We start from the raw sequence: 23171 nt of genomic DNA, 5'->3' as shown, positions 1-23171 counted from the left end.
ATGAACTGAAATGCAGCCAGCCCAGATGGAAGGAGGGGTGGTAACCCCCACACTTCCACCTGTCTTGTCTTCTACTCCTGTAATCCTGGAGAAGGAAATGGCTACCCACTCCAACATTCTAGCCTGGAGAATCCCCATGGACAGAGGAACCTGAGGGCCACAGTCCATGGGGTGGCCAAGAGTCAGACACGACTGAGCGACTCTGCACACTCCCGTAATGCTTTGAAGCGACAGAAGATGTTGGGGATACTTTTAACTTTTTAGAAGGAAAAAAGTATAAAGCAATCAACACTTGTTGACCACTACCACCACCATCATTTTTCTTAGAAAAAAAAAAAAAATCCTCAAATACTATTATGTATAATCTTTCCAATGGCCACGTGGCGAGAGAAACCACGGTCTCTCTGGAGATCAGAGAGTCATGTGAACTGTCCACAGGCTGGGAAACAGGTAAAGGAGAACCTTTGAACATGAGTGTTCACTACTCTCCAACAGGGATCACCTAAGTTCAACCCACTTGCTCCCAAGATGTGGAACTGAGGATGACAGCGATGGCCTTGTAGCAGCTGCTCTGCAACAAAACCCAAACACACCCAGGATCTCCAGCCAGTGAGGCTTCTCTATAAACTGGGCTTTCTGGGCCACAGTCATTTGTTCTGTTTAACAAAACCTTATGAGGTATATAGCCCACGGCTAAGAGAGTAACTTCTGCAAATAATTACTTAGAGTAGAAAATGTGAGAGGAAGTGAGACACTGAGACTCAAATCACGAAGGATGAAGATGGCTCGATTTCGCATTAGTGATCTGTCAACCCCCGCATGATGTCTCCTCTTTATGTTTTGAAATGAAGAGCAAGACAAGGCCCATTAGCTAAAAATAGACTTCAGAGAGGGAATGATATCATAGTTCCCTGCAGTGGAAGCGTGGAGTTGTAACCACTGACCGCCAGGGAAGTCTGTCATCATAGTGTGCTTTGAAAAAAATTTTTATTTAATTTTTTAAAAAACTTCTTTTAGAAGAAAAGAAGATGTAGATATTCGGAAATACAACAGAAATACAAAGCACCACCTAGAGGTCATTATTCACCCTTCCTGGTAAATACCCAGAGGCTTGTTTTCAGTCCACGCACATTACATATTTCGTCATCTGATAAATGGCATTCTATATATACAAGTGTCACAACCAGTTTTTTTCCCCCATTTAATATCAGAGCATCTTAACACAATGAAACAAACAAATAGAAATATCCAAACAAGGAAGTGTGACATCAACTATCATAAACTCTGTAGTCTTCCTATCCCCAAATTAGAGAGTTGAGGACTATTTGATACACTTAGGTTTTCATTTGGTTCAAGGAACGGCAGAGTCAGCCATGCAGATGAGTTCTCAGCCTCTAAAACAGAGGTGCCCTTGACCGTCCTTTGGCTCAGACGTGTTTCCCAGACCCTAGTCAACAAGCGCTGGCTCAGGCGCAGGGTGCAGTAGGAGGGGCTGTTTCCTAAACTCAGTGATTGTTTGCCAACAACAACGAAAAGAAACTCAGTGCACAACGTGGCCCATCGCATCTGTGGGCTCTTCCTACGGAAGCCCAAAGCTCACTGTCACGGGAAGAGCATGGAGGTGAAGACGGCCCTGAGAGGACTGGGCCAGAGGACTGCCATCAGATCACAGGGTGGGGGCAGGACCAAAGGGCCCCAAGTGTGTGAGGGCTCCATCAACCAGTGCCTGATGGATGAACAGCCCGGCTGAGAAAGGATGAGGCAGGTGATTTACGGCTTTGTTCTTCCATTAGACTGAACGTTCCTGGAACAGAGGCACTGTATTTTGTACACTTAAAAAAATCCCTTTGTATGCCTAACAGAGTGCCTCCCTTGCTTCCCCTTCCTAAAGCACACATTTGTTCCCTTAAGTTCTGAAACCAGACACAGACAAGTTCCCTAAGATAACCTGTGTAAACTTAGGGAAATTGCTTAATATTTCATGGTGATCTCCAACCCCTCACCTATAAAAGGGCATAACAGCCTCTGATAAATGACAGCTATCATTAATATCAGTTCATTATTATTGACTAACTTACATATTGGACAGTATGTTATGTTAGGCAAGTGTGTTGTATGACTAAACGATAACCATAATCTTCAAGGAGCTCAAAGTCAGTGATCATAAAATAATAACGATTTACTGGAGTGACTAGACTCTTCTCTAAGAGGGAAAAGTCTTCATTTTCCCATCTCATTTCACTCTTCTCTCTACCCCTAATGCTGGCCTACATTAATTTTTCCCATTACCCATGGTATTGCGAATACCAGGGCATTCTCTGCCAACAGACACTCAGGGTAGCACTTTGCTACACGTTTTCAAGTTTCTTTTTCTTGCTGAATTTTTCCCATACATAAATGGTGTCCTTTCTAAAATAAGGTAAACTCTTTGATGGCAAGGTCACCTGATTTTGTTTCTTGTGTCTCCATCACCCAGGAGTACAGAGGGCCTGTTCATAAACATTGATTTGACTGGAACCATTCTGACCTTGGAACTGCCTATCAACAACCACTGAATGAGGATTACTACCTTGTGAGTACTTAATAGGATGAAGCAATTTTCCTCACTGTTTAGAATGTGTTATCAGAAACACAATTAAACTGTGACACTGATTTGTGATCACAAACTACTCAACTGGAAATATTTCACAGCTGAATGCTTAGGAAGATCTGGTGGCTGAATGAATGGTACACCTAATTCTGCTCTGTCTCATGGGGATGGACCTGCCATTGCTACTTACCACCATGTCCCAATCTTCTTCTCTAAAATCTGGGGCAAAGACTCAGGACTCATGCGCCACAATGACATCCTACATGTCTCTCAAGGCAGTAACTATCGCCATCGTTTTGTCTTTCTTATTTCCCCAGATATGAAGTTCAATTTACACAAGACATATGACGCCTATATATGCATATATGTTGGGCTTCTTGGGTAGCTCAAATGGTAAAGAAACTGCCTGCAAAGCGGGAGCCCTGGGTTTGATCCCTGGGTCAGGAAGATCCCCTGGAGAAGGAAATGGCAGCCCACTCTAGTACTCTTGCCTGGAGAATCCCATGGACAGAGGAGCGGTGGACTACAGTCCATGGGGTCACAAAGAGTCAGACAGACTGAGAGACTAACACTTTCACTTTTCACTTATGAAGCATATAAAATCAACTTTTGGAGACATCACCAGTGCAACAATAAATAACTATCATGTTCTGATCCCCATATTGGACAAACACTATACCATCATACTATGTCTTGGCCAGTTCTATGATGCTTTAATGATAATACAGTCTTAACATGTATGCAAGGCCACGTACTAGCATTAGTATCTCAAGGCCTATAATTATCTAACCTGAGGTGAGGCTGACCATTTCAGCAGCTTAAGGAATTAGTGTCAAGTCTTCTACACTATCTGTCCAGTGTTTTCTAAACATTCAGTCAATTTCCAGGTAACATAATGATGACTCCTATACTGCCTGTGTGAGCTTTTTGTTGTTTTGAAAAAAAATTACAGTTAAAATATTTCCCATATTCAAGATACTTGCCCTAATATGATATTTTATAAAGTAATTTCCCCACTGGTTTGGTAAAGCAGTCCAGTCTCCCCTTGACATGCCTAATGCATCACGTGTCTCTGAGCCTTTTCGCTGTCTCTCAGCCTGAAACTCCTGCCACATCTTTGTCTGTCTTTCATCTCGTAAGACTCAGCTGATGCCTTAATTTTTTATGAGTCTCTTCCTACTCCTAGGATAAGAATGTTCTGCATTATCATCATAGGATACTAATACTTTTGCTGAGATGCTCATCTGTCACATCAATATCAGTTCCTAAAAGTCAGGGACCACGATTAATCCATCTTTATAGACTCAGTGCCTAGCACAGTGCCTAAGCCACATGAGATAGTACACGCTTAGTAGACTGAACGAACTGCTAGGTTTTAAATGAAACCAAATAGAACCACTGATCAGACTCCATCTATTTACCTGGACAAACAAGTCTATCGGACGAATCCCTGTTGCCCTGGGTCTATTTCCAGTGACAGAACTTTCTCCTCTGGGACAGATTTCACATTACCCTTAAAGCACAACTGAAGGCCTTCAGAAGATGGAAACATAAAATTCTATTTATCAAAATAAATGGTTGTATTGAATGATAAATGTTAACCAATAAAGGATTTAAGTCATACAGGAAAAAAGAAAAGAAGTAACTAGTAATCACCTGAAACTCCACAACAGAGAGTCTGCCATTGTCAAGGCTTTGGTGAACAGTCATTCAGAGATTCTTTTATGGACTTGCACAGAATTTTACATATATTTTAAACATGCAAAATTTATAAGCAAGGTATGCTGTGTAAAACCCTTTATCAATATGTTGTGAACTTCCTTCCATCTCAATAAATATATAGTACCATGACCAACCTAGAGAGCATATTAAAAAGCAGAGACATTACTTTGCCAACAAAGGTCCATCTAGTCAAGGCTATGGTTTTTCCAGTGGTCATGTATGGATGTGAGAGTTGGACTGTGAAGAAAGCTGAGCTGGAGAATTGATGCTTTTGAACTGTGGTGTTGGAGAAGACTCTTGAGAGTCCCTTGGACTGCAAGGAGATCCAACCAGTCCATCCTAAAGGAAACCAGTCCTGGGTGTTCATTGGAAGGACTGATGTTGAAGCTGAAACTCCAATACTCTGCCACCTGATTCGAAGAGCTGACTCATTTGAAAAGACCCTGATGTTGGGAGGGATTGGGAGCAGAAGGAGAAGGGGACAACAGAGGATGAGATGGCTGGATGGCATCACCGACTCAATGGACATGAGTTTGGGTAAACTCCGGGAGTTGGTGATGGACAGGGAGGCCTGGCGTGCTGCGGTTCATGGGGTCACAAAGAGTGGGACACAACTGAGGGACTGAACTGAACTGAACTGATATTACCACTTGGTGCCCCAGAAAAATTGTTCTGGCTTGACGTTCCCAGTTGTGGCATAAGACAGATGCCTGTTCCTGCCAATTTGAGTGGTGACAAATGTCTTGTTTTGTTTTAGGTTTTTGGTGTGGTTTATTTGATTTCTAAGTTGAATATCTTTCTGCATGTTTATTGGCCTTTTGAATTTTTGCCTTTTCAGTTGCCTGGTCACAAGCATCATCCATTTTTCAATTGGAGTATTAGTTCTTTCTTTATAGATTTTAAGAAAATTTTTTAAATAAGTTTTAATCTATTTATACTAGTCATTTTAACCCTATTTGTATTGCAAATATTAGTCTCACTCACTTTGACACTTGTCTTTTAACTTAGTTCACGGCAGTTGGTGTGTTTGTTGCAAAGCTCAGAGATTTAAAATTTTTATATAGTCAACTTTCTCTTTTAGGGCGCTGATTGTGTGCCATTACAAAGAAGACATTTTACAACCTAAGATTATAAAAATATCCATATTTTCTATAATACTTCTATGGTTTCATATTTCACAGTTTGCTCTTTAGATTCATCTGGAAAACTCTAGTATGAAGGGATGAGTTAGAAATTCAATGTAATATTATACTTATGAATATAATTTCATATAAATTCCATAAAATGATTCATATTTTAAAGAATAAAATAGAATTGAATATGGATAAAGAATAAAATATGAATTGAAATAGTATCTAGTTTGTGCATTTTTTTAGTTCTGTCAGCTCTGAATGCATATGTCCAATTATAATCTGTGTTTTTTGCCTCTTGGCTTCTCTATAGTGCTTCACAAAGAAATGTCCTTCCTTCTGTAAACATCCTCACTGTATGTGATAAATCCAAGAGTCGGAAAATGCTGGATTACATCACACACACAAACATAACACACACAGATTTATGTTTAATAAATGAAAATATATTTGCTAACAATCCTGAATATTCATTAGAAGGACTGACGCTGAAACTGAAGCTCCAATACTCTAGTCACCTGATGCAAAGAGATGACGGATTAGAAAAGACCCTGATGCTCAGAAAAATTGGAGGCAGGAGGAGAAGGGGATGACAGAGGACGAGATGGTTGGATGGCATCACTGACTCGATGGACATGAGTTTGAGCAAGCTCTGGGAGATGGTGAAGGACAGGGAAGCCTGGTGTGCTGCAAACCATGGGGTCACAAAGAGTCAGACACAACTGAGCGACTGAACAACAACAACAACTTATAGCAATAGTCATAACATTATATTCACCACTCTTAAATCATACAGTCTTTTGATGTAAAGACACACTCTCATATGTTATACAGAGCAGAAGCTAGTCTAGGTCAAAACAGAGAAAGAACAAATCATAGGAATACAAATATCCTAAAATACAAGGTAAAGAGCTAAGTATCGTGTAGAAAATCATAGTTAATTGATCTGCACTAAACTCATTCTTCTTTCCCCCAGCATAGTCAAGGGAAACAAAGACTGCTCAGATGATGATGGTAATAAACGGGCTTCCCTCAGAGCATATCATGTGGCAAGCCCTAATCTAAGGGTTTCCATACTTTGATACATTTAAGCCCTCTGAAGGCAGGTAAGTACTAGCACTGTATTCTCTATACTATACAGGTGGAGAAACTGAGGCAAGGAGAGCCTCAGTGATTTGCTAAGGCTACATGTTAGTGAGTAACTGAGCCAGGCTTTGAAACCAATTAGCTAGGTTTCAAGCCTGTGCACGGTGAACTTCAAGTCCATTGAAAATAGCCTTAATAACGACCACAGACTCTCCTGACATCCTCTTGTGAAAAAAAAAACAACAAAAAACCACGGAGACTGAGCTCAGGCAGCCAGTTAACAATCACTTCACAAAGACTCTTGAGCAAAAGTGGGTTCAGATTTAAGGACAAAGATGATACATTGTTCCTGAGAGGGAATCACCCTTTGTCAAGAGCCTGGCATCCTCAATTCTAAGCCACAGTCCTACTTCTTTACTTAAGTGAACTGGCTGGGCTCTTCAGTTTTCCTTTTGTATCAGGTAGGGATTACAATAATAACTGCTGCGAAAAGGTCTTCTAAACTGTAAAGTGTGAGTCGGTGCTTTGATGCCAAGTAACAATTCAGGGGCAAAGGAAACAGCCACCTGTAAGACTCCAGGTGCAGAAGGTAGGTACCATGCGGCTCCGTAAGTGAGGGCTAAGCCCCAGACAGGGATGGCCAGGCGTGCCCTGCAGGTAGCCGCTGCCGGGCAGGTGCTGCTAGGTAAGTGCTACCTGGCAGATGCTGATGGCAAAACAGGTCCTTTCTGCCACATCAGCCAGGATTCCAGGAAGAGGCTATTGTTTTGAATTTCTGAATTCCGTGATGTCATTCGGGAGAAAATAACTTCGAGAAGTGCTATGGGTACAAAAACCCTCCCACCTTCTCTCTGTGGCTGAGTCACTGTTTTAGAACTTCCCCCGGCAGAGAACAAGCCTCGCTGACAGCTCTGGTCCTCTGTGCTTCCGCTGGATGGTACCAGGAGGCCGAGAGGCACCAGGCAGCGTGTCCACATCCGGGGACACATCCAGGGGCCACATCCAGTCTTATTTCCTCCCCGAGGAAGGGCTCCCGGCAGTTATAGACAAGACCAGGAGGGGCAAGCGAGCAACTGAAGAAAACCCTCCATACGCTAAACTGAAGGGACGCCTCCAAGGGCCCTGCCAGCACGTCCCTGCTGAAGGCACCTGAGAACTCAGAGGCTCCCTCATCTTGCAATCAGGCTGCTTCGTAGCAATAAGTGACAAACGGTCCGACTTGTCAGCTTACCTCTATTTCTAATATTAAAAGAACGGGCTCATGATGTGGTTGGCAAGGGAAGGAAAAATAGCACTTGGATTTTTCTTTTTTTTAAATATAGAAAGTATAGCACATTTCGAGACTTTCTGTCACAAAAATTTTTTTCCAAGCAGAAATTCAGACTGTTCTTCAGCTAGATTAAATTCTGCATCATGTGGCATTCCAGTGCGGTCTGTTCCGAGGTGGGCGAGGGGCCAAAGTGAAGAGGCTGGATCAGTCTACTCCTGTGTACAACCAAGGCTGGACTGCTAATGACGCCTGGCGTCTTTCTAAGAGCTTCCCGTCGTTAACTCAGTAGCTCCTCCAACACAGCTCCGAGTGGAGGACACCACTGCCACCTCTACACTGTAGACGAGGAAACTCAGACACTGAGGGGGCTCCTTGTCAAAGACAACACTTTGGAAGTGGGGTAGCTGGAAGAAACCTGTCTGGCAGGCGGGAACTCACAATCCTTTACATGTTCAAGGTTTGGGCTTGTCTCCTCTCTCCTGTCAAAGTGATAAACACCTATCAGAAGGGCCCAGAAACAGCAGAAAATGAAACTAAGCTACTTTGAGACCTTCTCTGAGTCAGACACTGGCCTAAGCCCTTTCCCTTTGGAAGTGTGAGGTGGAAACTCCCGGCTGAGGTGGGCTGACTTCTAGCATTTCACAAGTCGCCAGGTACACTGAACGCCTTTAGGACCTTTCTGAGGCTCAGCACAAGACATTCTGGAATCTTCAACGGCTAAAGCCAGGATCAGGTTCCTTGCTTTCCTGACTTAAATTTTTTTCTTTTTTTTTTTTTAGCTTTTATGACTGTGACCTAGCTCTAGCATACATTCATCAAACACTTTTGCTTTTAAGGTTCTTTACCCATTCACTGAAAAAAAAAAAAGTGAGTGTGTGTTGAGGGGAAGATGTCCTGTATGATCTTTGAGAAATAACTTCAGAAGGCAAAAGAAGCTTCTGTAGGCCAGCAGCAAAGTGTCAGGGGATGCAGCTAAAGATGACCACAAATGAGCATTGAGAGATGAGCAAGTTAGAATTTGCTCTTCTTCGTCTGCCAGGCTGGTTCCCAGTCTTGTCTCTCTTGAGTTTCCTGGGCCCTCACCTGTGTGTATCTCCCACCTGGAGAGTCAAAGCAGAAAATGAGTGCTGCTTCCTCAGTCGAACCCCTTTCTTCTTCAATTCAATAGTAAATCAACTCCAAAACTGAAACTTGAATGGGAAGGAAACTGTAAACACCAACACTACCTTCTAGTGACTTAAACTAGCACTATCCAATAGAAATAATGTGAGTCATGTCAGTGAGTTAAACATTGCCAGTAGCCACATTAAATAAGTAAAAAGAAAACAGTGGCATTAATTTTAATAATAAATTTTGGGTAGCTAGTTCCAGCATGTATATTATCTATGGTGAAACAGATCACCAGCCCAGGTGGGATGCATGAGACAAGTGCTCGGGCCTGGTGCACTGCGAAGACCCAGAGGAATCGGGTGGAGAGGGAGGTGGGAGGGGGGATCGGGATGGGGAATACATGTAACTCCATGGCTGATTCATATCAATGTATGACAAAACCCACCGAAATGTTGTGAAGTAATTAGCCTCCAACTAATAAAAAATAAAAAAAAAAAGAAATAAATGTTTAAAAAAAAAAAAAAAGAAAGAAAAGGGTTTAGAGCTGATCATCAGCTTGGAGTAAATTCTTTTACAAATCCAATATTTATTTTCTTATGTACAAAAAGGAAACTCCAAATGAACATAAAAATGAAATAAAATCCTTTTGGCTGCACTGAAAAAAAAAAAATAATAATAAATTTTGTTTAACTCTGTATATTATCATTTCAACACGTAATCCAAGGCAAATTGGTGAGCTATTTTATCTTTTTTGTACTAAGTCCTCAAAATCTCATGTGTAATTCATACTTATCAGTTCAGTTCAGTTGCTCAGTTGTGTCCAACTCTTTGTGACTCCATTGACTGTGGAACGCCAGGCTTCCCAGTCCATCACCAACTCCCAATTCATACTTATAGTATATCTCAATTAGGACTAACCTTATTTAACATGCTTAATTATCACATGTGGCCAGTGGCTATTATATTAGATGGCACAGACTTAAAACATGATTTTTTCCATTCCTGTCTCACAAACACAGATCAATTAATCCTTAATTAATTTTCACTTCATGCAACCAGAAATTATTACAGGAAGAAACACTGAATTATTATCTGCTTCAAACTGCTTTGAATTTCTACAAAAATCTATTTCCTCATCTAATCTTCACCATAATCTGTGAAGTTGGACCCAACAGTATTTTAGATAGGAAACAGATTGGCATAACAGGGTTGCCCTTTCTCTCTCTCTCTCAAACATACAGATACACATATGCACACACACATACACCTGTTATATGTTCTCAATTTATGTGGCCAAAGACCAGACCAGAACTGAGGCCACACAGCAGTATAGAGACCATGTGAAAGAAAACAGCTAGATTCTTGCTTTATTGATGCTCTTTTATACACCACCATTCCAGAAGAATTTACTCTTATAATCTAAGCACTTTCACTTAAGGGAACATATATAATAATCAGGACCATCTTGGCCCTTAATCAGTCAAGGCCACCTTATCATAAGGAGGGAGCTGGCATGGTCAGGGCCCACCCAGTTCCTGAATGGTCTCTCTGCCTCCAGCTCCTGGCATTCTGGAACCCCACATCCTCTCAAGGTCAAACAGTCCTTGCCTCCAGGGGCACATAAGAGAGAAGCTTATAAGAGAGAAGACACATATACACAAATAATGAGATTAGACATATAAACAAGTAAACCAAATACGTAAGCAAATAAAATGTATTCTGGGATGGCAGGAAAGGGATTCTTTCTGAAGGTACCAGAAAAGCTTCACGGAAGTTTGGAAAAAGAGCAGGATTTAAACAGATGAAAGTGGGCAAAGGGCCCACGCCAAGTAGAGATCACAGCGTACTTGACCTGGGGCACAGAGGTATGCAAAGTGGTTACAGGGTGAGCTGTCCCCTCTGGCTGTAGAACATGAGGGACAGAGTATGGAACAAGTTGCCAAAGTGAGTGAGAGGGTAAAGGCCATCTTCAGAGGTCTTGAATGTTCACTAAGGTTTTAGGATTTTACAGTCTAAGAACTGAGTGCAACAGAAAGTTCTAGAGTGGGAGAGTGAAACAAGGACAAAGGACTACTTTAGAAAAATCTGGTACAGTCTGACAATTTACAGGTGCAAAAAAAAAAAAAAATGGAGAGTTAAAAACAAAGCAAAGAAGCAGGCAAACAAAGAGGGCTAATGGAGCATAAGTTCAGAGAACCTTGCACTATTCTGGGTTATGGATTACAACAACCTAAATGATGCTAGAGGTAGGAAAAGTGCTGTTAGGAGAATGAGATTTACAGATCTGGGACTGGAAGAGACAAGGGCCTCCAGTTTAAAGCCTTTTCAAGATTAAAGCCTACATTACTGGAAGAATGATGGCAACCTTCATGCAAATAGGAAAGTCAATATAACTAAACAGCTTTCCCCATGGAGGGTGGGCTTTGGAAGAGATAATGATCTCAAGTTTAACATGTAAACTTCCCTAATAAGGCCTGAATCTGTTCTGTGCACCTACTTTAATAGTTTAAGTGAATGACGGTTGAAAGAAATCCAATAAGCACTTGGCTTTCCTCAGAACTTGCTTAACTAGTTTCTGATAACTTGAGCCTGCTGGTCACTTGCTTTCTGCAAGCTGGTCTTGGCAATATGCTCAGCTGTCCTCTGAATAACCTCAGAAGATCTGCTGACCATTCTTCATGTCTGACCCGACCACTGAGGGAAGGAAATTTCCGATCTGGACATGGAACTTCCTGGTCTGGATGTTACTTATGAAAGGGCCATGGTGCTGAGACACAACTTTAGATTTAAAACTTGGTGGAACAGTGGTTAAGAATCACCTGCCAATGCAGAAGATGCAAGACATGGGTTTGATCCCTGGGTCAGGAAGATCCCCTGGAACAGGAAATGGCAACCCACTCTCTAATATTCTTGCCTGGAAAATTCCATGGACAGAGGAGCCTGACAGGCTACAGTCCATGGGGTCACAAAAAGTTGGACACTATTTAGCACGGATGCAAGCACATACCTCTATATTTAAAGTGAAGGAAAGCCTATAGGTATATGTCAGTAATAAAGTTCTTTGTCAACAAACTCCTATGAAATCTACAAGGCAAGATGCCCATTCATCACTTGATCCTCGATGGTGGAATATTCTATAGCTATTCTGTCCCATACATTTGGAGTGGTCAGTCTCCTAATAACCAAAATATCACAGAGAGCAAAGAGCTTCACATAAATGGAAATTACAAAGTTGGCTTAAAACTCAACAATCAGAAAACTAAGATCATGGCATCCAGTCCCATCATTTCATGGCAAATAGATGGGGAAACAGTGGAAACAGTGACAGACTTTACTTTGGGGGCTCCAAAATCATTGCAGATGGTGACTGCAGCCATGAAATTAAAAGACGCTTACTCCTTGGAAGAAAAGTTATGACTAACCTAGACAGCATATTAAAAAGCAGAGACATTACTTTGCCAACAAAGGTCCAACTAGTCAAAGCTATGGTTTTTCCAGTAGTCATGTATGGATGTGAGAGTTGGACTATAAAGAAAGCTGAGCACCAAAGAACTGATGCTTTTGAAGTGTGGTGTTGGAGAAGACTCTTGAGAGTCCCTTGGACTGCAAGGAGGTCCAACCAGTCCATACTAAAGGAAATCAGTCCTGAATATTCATTGGAAGGGCTGATGCTGAAGTTGAAACTCCAATATTTTGGCCACCTCATGTGAAGAATTGACTCATTTGAAAAGATCATGATGCTGGGAAAGACTGAAGGCAGGAGGAGAAGGGGAGGAGAAGGGGGCTACAGAGGATGAAATGGTTTGATGGCTGACTCAGTGGACATGAGTCTGAGTAAACTCCAGGAGTTGGTGGCGGACAGGGAGGCCTGACGTGCTGCAGTCCATGGGATCGCAAACAGTCAGACACGACTGAGCGACTGAACTGAATCATTTGTAAAAAACACATGGCTTATCAATGCTCCCCAGTATGCCCTTAGAGGCTATAAAATTCAATGAACACTTTTAGGAAAAGGATCGAATGTGTGTGTGTACACATACTTCAGAGCCATCCCCAAATATGCCACCTTTCACAGACTTTGTCAAATCTCCCACAACATGTGGTAATAATATTTTCAAACACTTTAAAACATTAAGCTTTTAAAAAGTGGATGAGGCCTCTTTATTCAGTGGAAAATAGAGGCATGATTTAGAAAGCAGAATGTAACTGTTCAGGATGGAATACAGCCCAGTCATGAGTTCTCATGGCCTCTGGTAATGGGTGTGGTAACTGGTCTCCAAAGATGGCTCTCAACAATTCTTCCCTTGCCTATAGGGTCAGACTCAAGAAATGGAGAGCCTTTGTGCTCCCTTGATTGAGTCTGGGTTGGTCTTGTGACTTGCTTTTGCTCAAGAGAACACAGCACAATCAACATTCTTGGACTTTCAAGCCCAGGCCTTAAGAGAGCTAGCAGCTTCTACTTCTTCTCCGGGCAGTTAGCCGCCTCATGAAAATGTGACTACCTGATGGAAAGAGAGATCTGAAGCCATCATGGCCAGCTGAGCCCAGCTGAGCCCAGCTGAGCTCCCAGCTGAATGCAACTGCATGACTGAAAGTGTTAGTCGCTCAGTCGTGTCTGACTCTTTGTGAGCCCGTGGACTGTAGACTGCCAGACTCCTCTGTCCATGAGATTTTCCAGGCAAGAATACTGGAGTGGGCAGCCACTCCCTTCTCCACGGGATCTTCCCAACCCAGGGATTGAACCTGGGTCTCCTGCATTGCAGGCAGATTCTTTACCATCTGGGGCACAAGGGAAGCATGATTGGAGCCCTGGCAGAAAGACAGCAGATGAACCCCAGCCACCCCACAGAATCAGGAGAAATAATAAATCAGTGCTGCTAAGTTTGGGGTCCTTTGTAGGTGATAGCAGATTACTGAAACAATGGGTGACAAAAGGTATCAAGTGGCTAAAAGTGAGTCTGATCTACCATTCACCTGTGACGATCTGTGATTCTACTGGCATTCTGTAGACTTCTGCTTGCAAGCTAATTCAAGTGGAGAAACAGATAGGACCTTCTCTTGTCATATTCAGACTCTAGCATTCAGTAACATCTAGGATACCTGTACTGATGTTCACACTGGATTCTGACAATTCTACTCCCAGAACCTGGAAGGACTAGGAAAACCGTCTCCCTTGACTGGAACACAAAGCTCTCTCTTTCTCTCTCCTTGTGTTCTTTTTTTAATGTAACACCATGCCACAAACTTACAAATGTTGACATCAAAAAGATGATGAATGCTGGAGTGAATAAAACATCACTGTGAGTACTGGGGGGATAAAGAGAAGCTGGCGTAGACCTTAAACACACTTGGTGGTGTGGACTGTGTGGAGTCACACAGACAGCAATGACTAGGCAGGCATGGGGTAGACTGAATTACTAGCCCCAATTCTTGACCCTTTTCTACAACCATACCCTTGCTATCAATGTGCTATGGTCAGATGAACTTCTTTGCCCTCTGTCTTTGAACCCTCTTATGTGACTCAATTTGGCTAATAAAACGTGGGTGCAAACAACAGTGTGCCAAGTCCAAGTTCAAGCTTAAGAGGCATCACGTGTATTGCTTGCACTTCTACCCTTCTGAAAACGAAGAGCATGTTCCCCTCGGCTCCTGGATCCCAGGAGGAAGTTGAGACGTGGAGCAGAGCCACCCAGCTGACCAGCTGCCTTGTGATCAAGAAAGATACGCTTATTGTTGAATGCTACTGAGATCCTGAGGCAGTCTATTACCCAGCAATAGTTGACTAATACAAGGCTCCTTTATTAGAGGCCAATATTTGCAAACTACACACGATACTTTAGAACAACAGAAAGTCTTCTTGGTTATAAAAGTTGTAACCAAAAAAAAAAAAAAAGTTGTAACCATATTAGCAAATGAATGGTCAGATGGTTTCACTGCCAAGCAAAATAAAATACAATATATTGAGTGTCACCAAATGAACTTACAAAACAGAAAGAGACTCACAGGCTGAGAGAACAAACTTATGGCTGCTGGGAGGAAGGACAGGGGTAAAGGATAGTTAGGGAGTTTGGAACTGACATGTACACACTGCTCTATTTAAAATGGAAAAGCAACAAAGACCTACTGTATAGCACATGGAACTCTGCTCAATGTCATGTGGAAGCCTGGATGGGAGGGGAATTGCGGGGGAGAATGGATACACATAGATGTATGGCTGAGTCCCTTTGCTGATCACCTGAAGCTACACAACCTTGTTTGTTAATCGGTTATGCCCCAATACAAAATAAAAAGGTTTATATATATATAGACTATGGTTAAATTATATCATTAAATCTTAAATAAGTCCAAGATTATCTTTCTATAGGTTATGATTTGGTATTCAAAGTTCTCCATAATATAATCCTAACTTAGTTTTCTAGCCAATTTCCTCTCACTTATATTTTATATTCCATTCAAACCGTATGACTTGAGGGGGTCGGGGGAGGCTCAAGAGGGAGGGGATATACACATGCACACATACGGCTGATGCATTTTGCTCTACAGCAGAAACATACAATCGTGTAAAGCAATTATACTTCAATTTAAAAAATCTAGATTACTTGATTTTGTAATTTTTGGGGGATTACTTTTAATTTTTGAATATGTCACATCACCTTTAGCCTTTCCTCATCCAGTTTCTCCCTACACTCTTTATCCAACAGATTTAGGTTCTCCATCCTTTAAGGCCAGTTTCAGCTGTCACCTCTGTAAGAAATCTGTTCTGATCCCATCTTTTAAGGTAGTCTCTTCATCCCTCTGACTCTTATCATGATATGTATGTCTTTTCCTCTTCTGGTATTTGGCTTATTCTGCCTCATAACACTTCCTCACCCTCTTATAAAGTCCTAGAAAGCAAGGTTTATCTCTGTATCCTCCATGGCATTTAGCAAAGGGCCTGACACATCATGTACCAGCTAGTCAATAATTTTTCACATTAAAGAATGGAAGACGGATAGGAAGTAGCCACGACACTGAGAAGGGTTCGTGGACTTTGGAGTCAGAGACATCTGATTGTATTACTTAGTAGCTGAGCAGCTTTGGACCGGTTAGTCTCACTGTGCTCCGGCTCCCAAATCTCTAAAATTGGGACGGCACAGATTTCACAGGATTGTTGTGAAAATTCAACATGAAACTGAATGCAAATGCTTCTCACTGTCTGACATATGGTGGAGGCTCCGTAAGTGGTAGCTCTAATTACAAAAATGACAATGACACAGAATCTCACATAGAAGTTTGTTTAAACAAATCCCTGATACTCAATTATTTCCTCTTAAAAGTTCAATTTTGAGAGTGACAGTCGTAACTCTAATTCCTATTAGCTGTTTGCCCAGAAGGTGTGGTTTCAAAGATCTGGATTCTAGTTTTACTAACTCATTATTGACCAGGAGATTTTTGCAGAAATTAACACTGCAGCTGGCGTTTTTTTTTTGGGGGGGGGGGGAGTGATGGTCAAAATTTTTTCTCACTAACACTTCACAGGTTATTTCATTCAATAGTTAGAACTGACACACCTGTAAAGTCTTCTAATTTTTGTGAAATGTTGTCTTCACTCCACTCTTCTGTAGATGCAAAGGAACATTCTCCAGCACCATGGGTTTCATTTTTCACTTTCTGTATCAGAATGAATCACCAAGTATTTTTTGTCGTTTTGTTGGTCTAATATTTACATCATTTGAATCAGAACCATATTCTGAAAACCATGATCTTCTGAGACACTTAGTATATATGTCACTCAGATAATCAGAGAAAGTATCTGCATAAAATTCACCGAAAAATCCTCTTCACTCAAAATTTTTCAATGTGTCATTTTTGAAAATTCTATGTTTATGATATACACAAGGTTGGAACAAAAACGTAATGGAGCAATATGTGAATGATAATGACAGTCAAGTTGTATAAAGAACACTTGATCAATTTTAAGCTCTACCAGTTTTGCACAGTGATGTTTATTTTATCATTGTCTAAAAATGCAGTGATGTCTCCTGTCAATAATGTGTTAAGATGTTCATATATCACTCCACAGTTCTCAGTTCTATAGGTAGGGACCACTAGAGCAAGTTTGTTCTAGCAACAAATACATCTCCTTAAAACAAACCAAAGGGAATCTGTCTTCCTCCATATACATGAGTTTACTTATAGTAGAGCATTATCCCTTCCACAGTGTTCCCAATTCTTCCCCAGGGAACTGAAGCAACCATTGCAATGGATCAAAAGCTAGAGACTAAAATGCCGTAGAAGCTCTTGACAGAGACTGAATAGTGCAACTTGAGTTGTTTACATGTAAACATTATTTCAATAAGATTCTTTAACGAATAAGAGATGAAGAAGTGCTCTTATGAATAAAAATGCCATACAAATGTCAATGGGTATTATTGTTATAGTAATTCAGCAAAAATGGTTTCATCTTCTTTGACTAACTGGAACCTGGTACAAACACATAGCTACTCTTCATCAGGGTAATCACTGATCTTGACAAACTTAAGATTAGGCAAACTCAAAACCTGTGAATGGCAAGGCATGGAACATCGGCGAGTGAACAGGGCTTGCTGTGCGTTCACAGGGAAAGCTTAGTGGTTTACTGGAGACATTGTCTGACTGAGTGGGCAACTTCTACCCCACCCCGCCAACTGTTGCCTCAGGAAATGGAAAATCTGTGTTGCCAAATCTTCTCAAGAAATCTGGGGTTCTGTGTGAAACATCCTGATTTTTAAAGGCTGTCTTTCTTTTTATTTTAAAAATTCTCTGGGGGCCAAAGAAAATCCAGATGTGGCCATGGGTTGGCACTTTGTGATCTTTGCACTGCATAGTCTCACTCACTATGAATCATCAGAGATGGTTAAAAGATGATTTCTAAATTCACTGCAATTGTATTTCTGGATCCGAGGATTTATAATTCACATAAACTTACAATAAACTTCAAGAAACACCACTTTCGCTCAGTTTTAAATTTTCACCCATTTTTGGACCTTCACATTTCAGTCCCACAATTCTGGACCAGAACACCTGTGGCCACTGACCAATACACCTAAGTCCTACGAGTTCTGCAAAGCTTGATTTAAATGTGAGCTCTGTATAAAACCTCCATGGTCCTCCTCAAAGTCTTCCAGGTATAAATTATGATGAAACCACCCAGTGTAAAAAGATCTGCATCAATTTTTATCATATCGCATCGGCCCTTTACCCGCTCCCCCGTCACATGGAACAACACCATGACACTGCAGTTACTCACTCCTGCGAACAAACGAAAGGCCTAGATCGAGGGGGCCGAGAATGAAGCTCAGTGGCACTTACCGCCAAACACATCTCCGTTCTGGTAGTTCTTCCCTTTCTGGGCTTCCTCTTCATTTTGAACAGTGGCAACATGCTTGGCGGAGGCACAGCCCATAGTCTCATTCGGTCAGCTTCAGCCGGGCTGAACTGCAAATCATCTCTACAGACACGGGGACATGTTTTTTTCTTTAGACACAGGGAAAATCCACCTTCTTGCTGAGTCGGTCAAGATGGGTGCACCTGGAAGAAGAAAGCGCTAGGTCAGAAGGCATAACATGAAGCCCGTGTCTCCATGTCCCCAGTGTTTCTTGCCTGAGTCCACTGGATGGGGTGTGATCAGGCACCGAAGAAGAAACACGACATGGGTCATTCTCATCTCACCCTTTGCTCGGAAAGCAGGGTTGAAAGGCCTGTGCCCTGCACAACACGTGGCTGGACATTTTGAGCACATAAAACATTTCTCTTTATTTATTCTAATAAATACTTGAGCGCTCCTACTTGCTGCATACAAGCTTGAAGGGCCATCTAGGTTTGTTAATGTTCTGGAATCTCAGAAACCTTCAGAGGAAGGTGAGCACATGGATGAGATCCACCGAGTTCGGAAGGCTGGGGAGAGTCCTCCATCTTTCTCACCTGGCCCTGTAGCCAGTTCTTTCCAGCAACTCCAGTTTTGCTGGGAGGGACTGAGCTGGAACATGGGCTAGTTTATGCATTTCTGGTAGGTTCTATAAAATGATTCAATATTTTGTCACTGAGGCGACACTGGGAAGGAAGGAGATGGGAGAGATGTACTGACATTTTAAAAAACTCCTATACAATACAGTGTATTAAGTACCATGATAAACATATCACAGGAATCTATGGCAATGCAGATTTCAAAAAAATAGATTAAATTGTGATTGGGCAAAGGCAGGAATTAAAAGAGGAAGTGATATTTTGTAGTGTCTTAAAGTTCGGTAGAAACTTGCCAGGCTTGAAAGGGTAGTAACATCATCCAAATGTGAAGAACTGCCTGAGCTAAGACACCGGAATGTGGAAGAGCACAGAGTGTGTGTGTGTGTGGGGGTGTGTGTGCGCGCACATGTGTGTTCAGAGGGGTCAAGTGGGGGTGGGGCAGGGAAGAGGACTGCACTGCTGAGGCTTGTGGAGGGCCTGGAGGAAGCCTTGCTAACTTTACCCAATTTAATAAAGATAAACTATAAGATGTCGCAAGATAGAGGAAGCCCATTTGATCCAAATCTGAGAAGACTTTGAGAGATACTGAATTAGTAGCATTCGAATCCACTCTGTCAACCTACTTCAGTTTAAAGAGACAGTACTGAAACACAAGACAAGAAGAAGTGGAGACAGGACTCAGCTCCACAGGCAGAAGGGAGAAGACTCCTTCCAAGCAGGCGGCTGCCAAGGGCTGCCAAGGGCTGCGGCTTTGCCCTACCCGGCAGCACTTTTCAGGGTCCACCTCCCCCTCATTCTGCATCATCAGGTAAGGCGACAGGGTGGGTTCCCAGAATGAATTCCTTACTTTCCAAAGGAATGTGGGAAAACAACTTCACACATACACAGGAGAGCAACCTGAAGTGGAGAGGAAACCTCATCTGTTGCCGCCTCCTTGTAACAAAGTGAAAACAGGAAGCAGAGTGGGAAACCCTAGCGAAATCCTGAAGGACAATAGGAATTCAGAGACAGTTTACAACCCTCCTCTCTGGGAGTCCTCTTGCTTTTCTTTTCCTCATTCCTATTTTGTGTGGACAGCTTCACAAGCTACCCAAGAAATTAATGTAAGAATCTGAGATGTGAATTATTCTTTGCTTCTCCCCAAAAGCATTGTGCACTGTTTCTTCTGTCTTAAAAGCTGTGTTTGTAGCCACAAATCTTACTTGAATTTGAAACATTGAAGTCACATGAAAATCACATTGCAGAGGGCAAACAAAAATAAAACCTGTTTAAAAACTTGTCAAAGGACTTCTCTGTTACTCAGGCATGGAAGCGAGGGGCATGTTAACAAGCAGATTAGATATGATTCTAATTAGACACTTAAAATTCAAGTGATGACTCGGGAAGTCTTCATTTAATTGTATTTTTTAAAAAGCACGATCAGTCAAAATGAGTTCTCTCCAAATCACAGTTAGGTGCAGATTTGTTTTTGAAACACACACACTAGGTATTTTATTTGCAGTAATTTAATTTTAAGAGTGAAGTTTTCCAATTTTACAACTTTATCAGGAATATGTTTTAATATTTTGTCCATTTCAAAGGAGATAATTATGAAATTATCTGAGAGGCAGAAGAACTACAATTCTCAAAATGAACCATGGAGTACTGGGGAAAGTTTTTTACTATGTCATCAGGACTCCGCACAAAACCATTGTGCATTCATTCATTCAATAGATATTTACTGAAAAATACTAAGTGACAGACACGTTTTTGGAAGACCCTGTGTGTAGAAACATAAACAGGACCAGTCTCCTCCCTGTCCCTATAGGAACATGAACACTCAGAGAAAGGAGATCATGAGAAAGACCAGTTTCACAATGTGGTACAGTCAACTGCCAATCACATAGGATGACAGGGGAATTCACCCCACAGGTACCTGATTCAGCCTTGAAATCAGGAATGTCAAGAAAAGTTGGATTTGAGATCTGACCACAGCTGAATAAACATCACTAAACCAACCCCCCTCCCCGACAAACGACATTTCCTTCATAGTCTGATGTAATGTTCAAGGTTTCATTTCTACTGAAAATTCTCTTACTTATGTGAATCCAACTGCGACCTCAAATTGAGGAGACCTTCACAAATGAACCCCTACCGACTGCCACCATCATCTGCTCAAAGTTTCCCTGGGGCTTCCCTTGTGGTCCAGGGATAAGAATCCACCTGTGCATGCAGGAGACGTGGGTTCCATCCCTGGTCTGGGCAGATCCCATGTGCCATGGAGCAGCCACGGCTGTATGCCACAACTACCCAGCCTGTGCTCGAGAGCCCGGGAATTGCAACTACTGAAGCCCGCACACCCTACAGCCTGTGCTCGGTCCCAAGAGAAGCCACTGCAAAGAGAAGCCCGTGAACCGCAACTGGAGAGCAAAACGAGAGCAGCCCCCAGTTACCTGAACTAGAGAAAGCCGGCGGGCAGCAACCAAGACCCAGTGCAACCAAAACTAAATAAATAAATTTTTTTTTAAATAAAAGAAAGCTTCCCTTCAGTTTGTACTTACTACCTTTCACATAAATCCAAGCATATTTTTTTAGCTTCCACTTTTCCATGCGTTTTCTTCATCCCAGCTCCCATATCATCTATTCATTCACGCCCCTGAAATTACCCCACTTAGGGAAGGCTTAGGGTGCAAATGAGCGTGGAGAGACCCAGGCACCGAGCAGACAGTCTCGTTCTCACATATTGTCATTAACAGCATGTTATTTACTTCTGAAGTCACAGATCATAGGCTGAGAATTCAACTGAAGCATCTCTTCGATGGGGTCTTCTAATACCAAGTCTCACTGAGGATGGTTTTTTAAAAACTAAATAATCTGTTTGTAAGATCAACAAAGGTCCGTCTAGTGAAGGCTATGGTTTTTCCAGTGTTCATGTATGGATGTGAGAGTTGGACTGTGAAGAAAGCTGAGTGCCGAAGAATTGATGCTTCTGAATTGTGGTGTTGGAGAAGACTCTTGAGAGTCCCTTGGACTGCAAGGAGATCCAACCAGTCCATCCTAAAGGAGATGAGTCCTGGGTGTTCATTGGAAGGACTGATGCTGAAGCTGAAACTCCAATACTTTGGCCACCTCATGCAAAGAGTTGACTCGTTGGAAAAGACCCTGATGCTGGGAGGGATTGGGGGCGGGAGGAGAAGGGGACGACAGAGGATGAGATGGCTGGATGGCATCACCGACTCAATGGGCATGAGTTTGAGTAAACTCCGGGAGTTTGTGATGGACAAGGAGGCCTAGTGTGCTGCAATTCATGGGGTTGCAAAGAGTTGGACACAACAGAGCGACTGAACTGAAGATCATCAGTTCAGTTCAGTTCAGTCGCTCAGTCGTGTCTGACTCTTTGTGACCCCATCGACTGCAGCGTGCCAGGCCTCCCTGTCCATCACCAACTCCCGGAGCTTAGTCAAACTTGTGTCCATTGAGTCGGTGATGCCATCCAACCATCTCATCCTCTGTCGTCCCCTTCTCCTCCTGCCTTTCAGGAGATGTAGATCATCAGGCAGCTCAAAAACATGGGGTCCAATTAATAGCGCACATGTGTGTATGTTAGTTGCTCAGTTGTGAATGACTCTTTGTAACCTCATGGACTGTAGCCCACCAGGCCCCTCTGTCCATGGAATTCTCTAGGCAAAAGCTTTGTGTAAAAATCTCCCCAAATGGCTGAGTGGCTATATTATCCTATATCATGAAATTAGAAGCTGCAAATCCCTATCCACTATGTTATGTACTAAATTAATATCACACCATCTTTTTATTTATTTTTCTTTATTTTTTGGCTGTGCTGGGTCTTCCTTGCTGCACGGGCTTTTCTCTAGTTGCAGTGAGCGGGGGCTACTCTTTAGACATGATGTGAGGGCTTCTGATTGTGGTGGCTTCTCTTATTTCCAAGCACAGGCTCTAAAGCTCGTGGGTTTCAGTAGTTGCGGCGCCTGGGCTCTGTAATTGCGGTTCAGTGGCTCCAGGAAACAGGCTCAATAGTTGTGGCACATGGGATTAGCTGCTCCTTGGCATGTGGGATCTTCCCAGACCAGGAATTGAACCTGTGCCTCCAGCTTTGGCAGGCAGATTCTTTACCACCGAGCCACCACGGAAGCCCTCTCACCATCTTTACAGGATATTTTTCATGCTTTGATAAAACACATTGACAAATTTGTAAATCCAATTCAGAATTTTTCAAAAGAACTCACAAATCTGTATTCATGCATGTTTACCCCCCTCCTCCTTACACTATGCCTCAAGGCTC

At 42.3% G+C, this 23171-nt stretch overlaps 1 protein-coding gene across 1 annotated transcript in view; it reads right to left on the bottom strand.

The window, feature by feature from the left end:
- Positions 1-23171, bottom strand: part of C14H1orf21 (chromosome 14 C1orf21 homolog) — a 233203-nt gene that overhangs the window by 129734 nt on the left and 80298 nt on the right. Inside the window, exon 2 of the mRNA XM_043923080.1 lies at positions 18239-18457. Coding sequence (XP_043779015.1) covers positions 18239-18332 — 94 coding nt within the window. The 5' untranslated portion in view covers positions 18333-18457. The remainder of the gene's footprint in view (positions 1-18238; positions 18458-23171) is intronic.

Source organism: Cervus elaphus, chromosome 14, assembly GCF_910594005.1.
Source record: "Cervus elaphus chromosome 14, mCerEla1.1, whole genome shotgun sequence".
Taxonomy (NCBI): domain Eukaryota; kingdom Metazoa; phylum Chordata; class Mammalia; order Artiodactyla; family Cervidae; genus Cervus; species Cervus elaphus.
Note: the sequence above shows the minus strand (reverse complement) of the source record. Positions and strands in the feature narration are given on the sequence as shown.